Below are 11,359 nucleotides of genomic sequence, written 5' to 3' on the forward strand. Positions count from 1 at the left end.
GCGGGACTATACTGGGTCGGCCCAAGCCAAATGCGAGCCAACGACCCGCTCAGCCCACAAGGCCTAGTGAGGGGCTGGGCCTGCATATGAGTGGGTTGGCTCATTTGTCCCGGCCTGTGGGCTCGCATTTAGTTGGTAGTAATATCTTTTTTCTTTAAAGTTTATTATAATTTATTTTGTTCTTTTATTTTTTAACTAATGGAACAATATTATGCTACTCATTGATGTAAAACTTCCTCCGAACTGCATTAAATCTCTGTGTTTGTAATGGTTCTCTCTGTAATTGTATGCAAATATACAATTTTACTTAATAAAATTATTTTTTTTCCAATTTTGTAATCATGTCATTGTTAGTCTGCTATTTATATATAATTCTCAAGTGTTGAACAATATTGAAAAAACCTATTAAAAATAATTAAATATTAAAAAATAACAAAAAAAAATAATTAAGTGGGCCAAGTGGGCCGACCCATGTTATGGCTTCACATTCTCGGGCTCGAGAGCGGGTTGGGCTGAGCTCTAAGCCGAGAACAAGCGACAAAACACAGCTCGCTCAACTCGCTGTGAGTCGTGGGCTGGCTCACCTCGCCACTGAGCACAGCCCGTTGCCCACCCCTACATCTAAGATGTTGTTAGGTGAAAAAGTTTAGCCATGATAACTAGATATGCCATCTATGTGGAGTTTAATTTGTAGAATAAATTTACAAAAGTTCTATTATGACTTTGTCAGTAACGCATGCCCTCTTATTATAAAGTGAAACAGACAAGGTCGAAAACGAAAATAGTCTTTAACCCATCCAGAAACTAAAGAGTGGGAAGCAATAAAAGTAGTTTACAAATGTAAAGAGAAAATATAAACAAGTTTCTACCTTGCTTTCATTTTCATCCACTCCGTGCATTAAATTTACAGAGCCATATGGAATTCCTAGAAAACACAGATCAAATAATTTAGAAGAAAAGGGACATTGTCAACGAATACAACAACAAAAATGCATTTATCGCAAAACTTTTTGTTTACGATTCATGAATCCTATTTTTCCATTCGTTTTCACTATCAATGGATACATCATACTCTTAATGATATGGATTAGAAAGGAAAGATTTATATTTGTTTTGAAACAAAAAAGAAAGTAAGAACAGACTATCAGTTTAAGCATGCATAAATGAGGTAGTTCAGTAGTATTGTAGTATTCGAAGGGAAATATACAGAATGAAAAGAGCTTCAAATAATAAATAACAGAGGATAAAATATCTATATTCAAAATAATATACTCTACTAATAAGTGTATCTTGTCAAAAGACCCCGCCACTAAACCAAAATTCTAAAGCTATGGTGAAGGTCAAGGGTTATAACTTATAATTTTACATTGGCTAAATGGCACTCAAATGCCCCTATTGTTTTACCACCTTTACGCTTAAATACCCTAAGTTGTATAAAGTAACACTTAATACCCTAAGTTATAAAAAAACTGGCACGTTAGTACCTTCTCTTGGTTATCATGGGAATATTGCTAGAAATATGTCCTGACAACAAACAGAAGGTATTAAAGTGCTATTTTATTACAACTTAGGGTATTAAAGTGTTAATTTATTACAACTTAGGGAATTAAAGTGTTGCTTTTTATAACTTAGAATAGTTAAGTGCAAAGGTGGTGAAACAATAGGGTATTCAAGTACTAGTTTTTTTACAACTTTTTTACAACTTATGGCATAAAAGTACTACTTTTTACAACTTAGGGTATTTAAGTGTAAAGGTGGTGAAACGATAAGGTATTTTTAAGTGTCATTTAGCCTTCTATATTCTAATGTGCTCCAACAAGCTGAGGGGCCATTTATGGGCACAGAGTGGTATACTTCTTTTTATCAATTTAGAAAATTGTGGATAGTAGGATTTGAAATTGGGTGGTCTGATACAATGTCAATGTCAAAAGACACTTCCACTACATCAAAGCTCTAAAGTTATGATGAAGGTTGAGAGTTATAATTCTATACTTTAACAAGACTAATAAAATCTTCTATAAGTGTGGTTGGCTATTGTAACTTAATCGTAAAATAGTTTTCGTATTTCACCATGGCTCTATGAGATTGAAGACGAGCAATTCTTTTGATGCAAAAGGACAAGAAAAATCTATTATGGACCGGAATGTTATTCTTCTTTAAAAAAAGGAAAAAAGGATCAATATTCTACAAAATGTTATCCATTAATATTTCCACAAAGATGGAAAGTTATGGTTAAGAATAACGAGAATGTCAATCCTGTATACTGTCAGGTGACCAGTGGACACCGCAGGTAGAATAATAGATAGGACAAAGAGTCATAATTCTCAAGCTTGACAACAGGTTAAAATTTGCAGGTGTTCAACAGGTTAGCCAAGAGTATAATGACTTCGCGATGCAACTATCTTTGAGAATTAATTTCAGAACTAATGTCATGCCTCCAAAATTCTGAAGAATCTTGTCTTAATAAGCTCAATTAATTCTTGGGGATTCCCTCCATTTGCATAATCCTTTGTTGTTATGTTAATGGGCAACTTTCTAAAGTAGAAAGCAAGGAAGAAGGTATAGAGTTAAAAGTATAGAATTACTATAGCAAAAATATAATAGATGGACTGTAGATATAGCAAAACTAATGAAAAATATTTTTACTATAGCAAAAATATAATAGATGGACTGTAGATATAGCAAAACTAATGAAAAATATTTGAGGGTGTAGCGCACACTGATGACAAATAATACCCGAGAACTGATTACTTATGCTGCTTAGGATTGATCATTCATCATGATGCTGAAAGATAAGAGTAGGATGTTTACAGATCAAAGCGAAGTGGTTAAAATGGATACACACTTTTAAAGTATTACATGATCGTAAAATAGAGCTTGTCATACCCTATAGATCAGAATGTTATAGGTTGATGAATATAACCAAAACTGAGTGTGTTGAATGGATGAATGGCAATTTTATAAAAGATAAGATATATGCGAGTAGATAAGAAGTTGAACATAGCTTAGAATGAGGAAATGAAGGAGAATCTAACAAGATCATTTGGTAATGTCAGTTAGGAGAAGTGATAGGGAGGTAGTTGATGGAGTGGGTAGAGAGATGCAGGCCTGAATGCAATGGGGTTGAAGCGGTAAAGAAAAAGACAGCAATTACCAAAGGAGATGGCTTCTAACAAAGCTGAATGGCAAAAGGATTTATTTAGCTGGCCACAAAGATTTGGAATAAAGACTTAGTTTTGTTGTTTAATGCTCTAACTACATGAACAAACAAATAACCTGTAGGAGTGTCAAATGCAGGCAACAATCTCTGAGCCAAATCCTCCGCTAAATGAAGCAATTCATCATCATAAGATGGTAACTTCATGCCCTGTCAAAGAAAGAGATATGAGTTAGAGTCCATAGAAAGGTGCTTATTCATATTACCAAACTAGATACCAAGAAATAAGCGTCATTAGCAAATATCACATGAGTAATATTAAATTATTTGTGCACACACCATATCCATTTCCTTTGTTTTTTACATCCTTCAGTGTTGGTTGTTAGTTGTTACAGACTAATGGGCAAGGTGTTTTAGAAAACAAAAAGGTATATGCAGTAATGCCAAGAATATATTCGTACTTAAGAATGTATGATGATAGCCTCAACAAAAATGGGTAACAAACAATCGGTTTGGTCATAATCAAGAATTATGATTTGAATATATGGTCATGGAGAACAATAAACAAAATTTTAAGTGACTATGGAAAATGAAAGATCATTTCACAGTTTTTTAACAGAATAGAGAGAACCAAAAAAACGAAACAGCCCTCAAGTCCATTTCTCTTGCCTTTGGAGGATGAAACATAAAAGTTCACCAATCAAAATAGTATCCCCATAGGTAAGGTAGATAGAGGGTAGTTATAATAGGCAAACATTCAAATTGGCTCGGGTGAGAAATGTAAAATATAGATTTAGATTTTACCAGAAAGACAATTCTTTTATAACACATGTAACTTGACATGAATGCACATGATGCAAAACCTAAAAGAGTCCTTTTATGTGACACATGGGGCTGGTAGTTGACCAAAACTTGGTACTCCTATAAGGCTTACCAAGACCAATTCATTCCAGCATATCACTCTTACTTGCAAGCAAATGACCATGCTCGCTCCGAAACTTATTTAAATTCATGATACAGATCTGTTTCAAGGATATGTATTCTCATTATGACTAATTAGGCACGGCATCTTTTGAAACTTGGGATAACATATATAATACTGCACACAAGATATTTGCCTGAGAGTTATGGTTTATAAAGCAAGTATCAAGGAGTAACAAGATTCTCAAAGTAGGACAAAGATAACAAAACTCAAACATATAGATTGGTCATAGTCATACTCTTCGTTGAGCTTTATACTCACAATGAGCAGAAACCTGCTAACAAGAATCAAGGACTATACTTGCGCGTTCTGACGAGAACACTGAAAAAAACCACATGTAACTCTACAAAAGATAAAATGAGTAGTCTCTGTAGTGATAGAATAGCTTGATTCCTAACCTGAGTTAACAAAAGCTAGGTCCGCAATCAAAATGCATAAGGATGAACACAAATGAGTCCCTAGCAAGACTTGTTTCAGGAGAAAGCTGAATGCTAGTAGTTATGCTCCTATAAAGCTCACCAATAAAAAAAACAGCAATAGCAAATGCGCACACATACACGCCCATATGGAAAAAGTTAGCAGGGAAATTAAAAAAACCCTGAGTAGATAAAGAAAGAAATAGAAAGAGAGGGCAGACAAAGCTACGGACCTGTCCTATCAAAGACAATGAACTGGAAAACATAGAGGATAGAGGGAGAGGACCTAAGACAGGTGATGGCCAAGACTAAGTGGGCAGCACATGATTCAGCACAAGTGAGATGAAGGAAAATAGAAGATGGATTAGCTATCAAGAAAATCAGAAATTTGAAATTCAAAAGATGATCAATACCTAACAGCTTTATACATGACAGAATATATACAGATGGGAACAGTTTTACAGAACAAAAGGCAGACAGGAACAGGTTTTCAGTTGCATATCAACAAACTCAGCAAGGATGACATCAAGAAGCACGTCAATCACAGTAGGTAAGGTAAGATAGTGGAAGAGGGACTAAGTAGGATTAGGACTTGACTGCAAAAGGGTGTCCAGGATTTTCGTTATTTCATAAGAAAAGAAACAATAGTGTGAAGACTTCATGCCCTCACAACAGCTTCAGACATTAGGATTTCATCACTAACAATCATCAATCACTGATTTATATCAAATCATCATTCAATGTTTCCACCAACTGAAATACTAAAAACATGGGTGTTTATAGGCTCATAGAATCAACATCTACATAGAAATAAAAATCCCAAACCTAAGTAAACTAGAATTTGAATATAACTTGTTTTTATTAAAATTTCTAAAATGCAAGAGCTGACAGGCTGAGGCCTGTACTGAAGCAGTGGGAAAAAGAAAGAAGGTGGTGGGCATCGGAAGGAATATATGAGCTATAAGAGCTGCAAGATTTTTGAAATTGAGATGGCCCAAGCTATCTTTTGGGAAATCAGGCAATCAAACTCCAATCTCATTCTTCTAGTCCAATGGTTAGAATATGACGCCCATACCCTAGAAGCCAAGAAAAAGAAACTACCCCCTTCAACCCTTCTTTGTGCATGTATGCACGTTTTCATGCATGCATGTGGACTTGCATTAAGTTTGTCTACCTACCTACTTCATTTTTTGGGAAGTCACTCTCTTGTCCCCAGATTCCTTCACCAGGAATTTGGCACCGACCAAAAGGACTGACCTCTGGTGTAGCTAGGTAAAAGTTTTTGCTACAATTTTCCATAAAGATTATTAACATGGATCTTCATTCCATGCCTGCAAACCCCAAGAACCCCTATTCTTGCTCCACAGCCTCCACCAACCAACCTCTAACAACTGGAAACATTAAATTTTCTCTTGGTCAAAATAGGTGATGAGGGTTTGTGCACGCTTCTCTTCACTTATTTGGATATAACCATACAAGGAAAAATAAAAATTCAGATTCCCAAATTTTGATGCAACTCGGTGAAGATATGGTGTAGCTTTGCAGAACAAACAACACGTGAACCAAAGGATCGAGAAATGATATTAATGAAAATGGTCACTTGTTGTATAAGCATGTGGTCTTCAATTATTTCTTGTCTAAATTTCAAGTTGATTGTGTAATCCCAAGCATCGATAGCGTATCTTACAGATTGATTTATCATGCCACGTTTAAGCCAATATCTTTTAAGTGTACTTGTATTTAGCCAGCTTGAATTTCAAAAGGAATTTGAGTTGACTGATTGAGAGCCGTATTCTTTTTTATTGTATTACACATGTGACCGAACTGCATCTTATAACCTTTTTTTACACTTTGGACTATGCCCTAATATAGGGTGAAGTTTCCATCCGTCCATCCTCCTGTTCGAGAGAGGCGATAACAAGTACATCAAACTTCCATGGCGTGATTCAGTAATAGACAACTTGCACTGAGAAACAAATAATGTAAAAGTATTCACAAAATAAACACAAGATCTTTGACAAATAATTCATTTATAACAGCCTATCAAGTATCTCTTTACTTAAATTTTGAACATACACAGAGAAACCAGCTTGCATCAAGTCATTATGAAGCCTACGAGACATGAAGTTCTCAATGTTAGAAAAGTAAGTGTGCTGTGTGCATGAGAGGCCTCTTGGAATTTATATGAACTTGACTTTGGACCCGTGGTTACATAATTGGGTTCTAGGAGTCTAAGTAAGTGCAAGACTTGTTTGATTAGTCCTAGAAAAGTTATGTTTGTCTCATTTTTCAAACCTTTCAGGTGAACTTTCTCAACTCCATTAGCAATTAAACAAACTAAAAGAGTATAGAGTAGATGTGTTACTTGATAGCTGGCACTTTATCCGTTTATTAGGAAAGGAGGAATTTGCATTCACTAAAAAATCGATTTTACACTCCATAACTGAACTTGAATAACTCAAAAATAAAATAAGAAAAGGAGTAAAATAGTACTTTGAGTGGGAAAAATCTACTCAGTGAAATGATTTTTTTTTTAATCTTAGAATAGCACACATAAAATTGTACTTGGAAGGTAAAGTATACCGTCGCATAATCACTAGCAATAAGATGAGCAGAGAGTAAACCCCCAAGAATCCGAATTGTCGTTTCAAAAAGAGAAACTGTTTTATCCTGCACATGTATTAGAACAGATTGAACATATAGAACTTGTCTCCATATAGAAGATGAGTAAATCAACTTCAGAATAATAAGGATGACCATAATGATTCAGTAATATATAAGAGTAATTATATACAATAGCAAAAAAATATAAGACAAAGTACAAAGATTTAAATAAATACTATACAGCATGAGTCGATACAAGTCCCAACATTGTAACAATCAACAGACGTCATACTCCCCTTCCCTTCTTTTTCCAGAAATTAAGGTCATGTGAGAAACTGTTGGTGCATTTTATTGATGCCGATAAGTAGAAAGATCTGACCATTAGTATGTGATACATTTTTAATTTTATCATGTTGGCTGAAACATTAATGATGCTTGTGGTTTATGTAATATATTGGGAAGTTGTCTCTAGAAACTACCATGAACTTTTATGAGTTTTTTAGGGAAACCACCATGAAATTTTTGCACTAAACTATCATTCACTAATTTTGTTAGTTGTAAGTAGTCACGTGTCTTACATGTAATAAATTTTGGATGGAACTGACCCACATATCGTGTATATTTCCCCTCTATCTTCGCTTATCTCTATGTGCTATATGTATGAAAGGGCACATTAGTCTTTTCAATACTACCATCAACGCTACTAGGAGGTTCTTTATCAACTGCTAACTGCATGGTAGTAAATTAAAACCAAAAATAGTTCATAGTTGTCTCATGAAAACCCAATGAAAGTTTATAGCAACTTATTGAAAATTACCTTTAAATGTGTTCAGGACCTTCAGGTTCAGGTTCTTTTCAGTTAATAAAAGAAAAGGCACGCCATAGCAGTTAGCATTGATGTCAATAGTTGTTCTGAATTCCTGATCATCTCTCAAAATTCTTTAAGATTTCTTTTTAGCCTTGTGTAAAGCCTATAGATCTTTAGTCTTTTAAGGAAGGCTGAACAAAATACCCAGCCCGAAGGCTCCCACCAAGGGGTGCATTCAGTCCGGATACGGTTCGGATATGACATTTATCATATCTATATCCACTTTCTAAAAATGGATATGGATACGGATGTGTTTGTTAGAAAAAGTAAAGACCATATCTGCGCTAAACAGAAACGGATACGGTTCGGATATTAAAGAATCAGATATGGTTATGATCACGGATACAAGTCCGAAATTTAGGAAACGTATATGACTGACATATATCGGATATGACAAAAAATATATATAAACACATAGAATAAGATAATACATACAAATGGAATCACTTATCTAATCTAAACCTTGAACAAATGCCTATACTATAAAAGTCTCATTTAGTTTATAGCACTAGGATTCTAGTGACACGGTGGGGGGTAGTGTGAAAAACGCAAGCTGTGTTAAGTAATATGCGAATCAGATATATAGCACGTTCATTTGTAGCCCAGCGGTTAGTTTAATTGCCTTATAACTAAGTGGCCAAGGTTCAAATCCTAGCAAGTGCTTATATTGTTATTCATATTTTTCCTTAAAATGAATATCCGGATATCCGAACCGTATCCGCTAGTTGAACCGGTTACTGTATCCGGAACCGTATCCGAGTAAAAAGGGAAAATTATATTGGAAACCAAAATTGTATCCGGTCGGTTTCAGATTTCGGCTACCATCTCCGCATCATTATCGGGTATTGAAGTCGGTTTGGATATATCCGAACGGTTTAGCACCCCTACCCCCACCACAGCAGGGTCTAAAAAGGGTCAGACTAATGCAGCATTACCCCCACTCATCCTTGTGAGGCTGTTACTAAACAGACTTATCCAATTTATTTTCCATCAATTGGTCCATCAAGTACTCAACCAAACTTAAAGAAACTACATTCGCTCTATCTCATTTTTTTTCTTTCTTGATTTTTTTTCCTTCCTCTTTCTATGTCCATCTCTTTTTTCTCTTTTCTTGCATCTTTCTTATGTTCATGGATCGAAGTGGCCAAAGAAAAGACAAAAGGAATCATAGTGTTATGCATCCCATGCCAACAATATTTAGGTATATATGTTAAATAAGGAAAAACATATGTTGTGTAATCTCAGCTAGTAAAATGATGACAAAGATTGTAGAGCACTTTGATACTTACAATATCAAACCGAACATTTTTACCAACCCATTCAACAGCTGCACCAAACCCTTCACGATCCCCTAGCAAGGCCAATGTATCCAAGGCATCGATCTGTTCAGTTGGATGAATGATAATAGTCCAAAAAACAGAATAAACACCCAAAGCATACACTAGATTGGCAATACAATTTAGCATGGACATCCATCAAAACAAGGGGAGCGCTTACAAGAGTTAAGGCATAACCACCAAGTGTGTCTTCCCCTTTGCAGGTTAAAGGCCTCAGTTCATCGAGAGGAAAAGCATGCTGCATATATCCCTCAAAGGCATGATAAAACATCTCACGTACCTAAGACAAAGATAAAAGGCTTAGCTCCCATCAAAGAAATAATGATAAATCACGCGAAACCAATTTTGTGTATGTGTACTTTTCCCCCTACAAATACAACAAGCCCATGTAAATAGTACCATGTATCTGCGTCTGGCTCATATTGGTAAATTTCTCAGGAGATTTTCTACTTCATTCAAAAGGTGTGCACAGCGGCGGATCTACTCTTGGTGAAGTGGTCACGTGACACCACTTCCTCATGGGTAGATCCACCTCGGCTCTATATATTACGCTTTTTTTTGTAAGAAACTGTTTGTCTCAAATTGTTTTAAAAATGCCCGTATAAAATCCATGGTTTATCTTGCTACCATATCTCTTTTTAATTTAAATCTCATTCATATTGTTACTTCTTCTCAGAACAATATGAAAATACTTGCTCCTAATTTTTTTCTGCATGTGATATTGATGTATAACTATCTTTCTATTCTAATTAATAACTAAATATCGTTTCAGTGCTAGTACTTCATAGTACTTTGAAAGCTAATTGAGTGTCTAAGCTGAATAATATTCTATCTTCACTCGTGTTCTTCTGAGGGCTTCCTTACGTACTAAAAAATCTAACAGTCAAAGTTACTTTGATGCAGTTAGATTGTTTTGATTTTTTTTTTTCTGCAGTGAAGTTGATAAAGGGAAAATTGAGGAATAAAATGAGTGAAGATTGGCTCAATGAATGTTCGGTGGACATACGTTGATCTAAAATCTAAAACACCCAGAAATTGTCAACATAACATTTGTTTTCAAACAACACTACATACATTACTTCAATTAATCAGTGATCGCGACTTAAACGAAGAAACTCCCAGCATTAGGAGGAATAAAAAAAAAGACGGAAGAAAATCGCAGATTTTTACCTCGTCTCTCAATTGCTTAGCCTCTGAAGGGGTGACCCCATCGGCGAGAGAATTCGTAGGGGAGAGGGCTGAGAATAAAATCAAGCACCCAACTTTAACGAGCAAAATCCCCCTCATGATTGCTGTTCTTACTCAAAGTCGCGATCTTGATTTTTCTTTTTCTTTTTTCTTGGAGATGTAGTCGAATTCTGAGAGTTAAAAAAACGCTCTTTTGAGAGATTTCTTATTAGGGATTTGGATAAATATTTGGGCGCAAGGCCGGCGCGTGCCACCACGATCCTGGATCTGGAGAAGAAGAACAGGCGGCGGATCGGATCCCGATCTTACCCGGATCCGACGCTTTTGCGATGTACAGTTGGGATAAATTCAATTGTGGTAGCATCCGGAGGTGCATGCCCTGCACGTGGGTTCAAACTTTGCTTTCGTTTTGCATGTATGTACTTCCTCTTTTATCTTTAGGACGTGATGATAGTCAATTGGTATATTTTCATACAAAATAGAATAATTGTTAAAGTGGAATAATTTTCGTTAGTAGAATATTTTGATGGGATAAATATGAACAATTTTGTGAAGCGGGTTTGTTTAGTTGGGAAAATTGAAGAAGAAATGAGAATCGAATTTTTGTATTATTCTTTCTAACAAACTCAGAAAAATATTTAATTACAATTCCCCTTATACAATTTCTCTCTAACTAGTTTAGAAAAAGAAATTATACTTCTTATATCAGATTCCCAATTTACAATAGAGAAAAGGGTCGACGGAGATCCTTCCCTTTGTTTAATCTGGGTTCTTCTTGGTGTCGATGAGATGCCTCTCTTAATGTTC

General features: G+C 35.4%; 1 protein-coding gene across 1 annotated transcript in view; it reads right to left on the reverse strand.

The window, feature by feature from the left end:
- LOC109844459 (alpha-mannosidase I MNS4) overlaps window positions 1-10,874 on the reverse strand; it is a 27,722-nt gene extending 16,848 nt beyond the window's left edge. The window contains exons 1-6 of the mRNA XM_020413510.1: window positions 10,535-10,874; window positions 9,525-9,644; window positions 9,317-9,409; window positions 7,139-7,225; window positions 3,277-3,367; window positions 870-925 (exon numbers count right to left, since the gene is read on the reverse strand). Of these exons, the coding sequence (XP_020269099.1) occupies window positions 870-925; window positions 3,277-3,367; window positions 7,139-7,225; window positions 9,317-9,409; window positions 9,525-9,644; window positions 10,535-10,651 (564 nt within the window). The 5' untranslated portion in view covers window positions 10,652-10,874. The remainder of the gene's footprint in view (window positions 1-869; window positions 926-3,276; window positions 3,368-7,138; window positions 7,226-9,316; window positions 9,410-9,524; window positions 9,645-10,534) is intronic.

The sequence above is a fragment of the Asparagus officinalis genome, chromosome 6, assembly GCF_001876935.1.
Source record: "Asparagus officinalis chromosome 6, Aspof.V1, whole genome shotgun sequence".
NCBI classification, from domain to species: Eukaryota; Viridiplantae; Streptophyta; class Magnoliopsida; order Asparagales; family Asparagaceae; genus Asparagus; species Asparagus officinalis.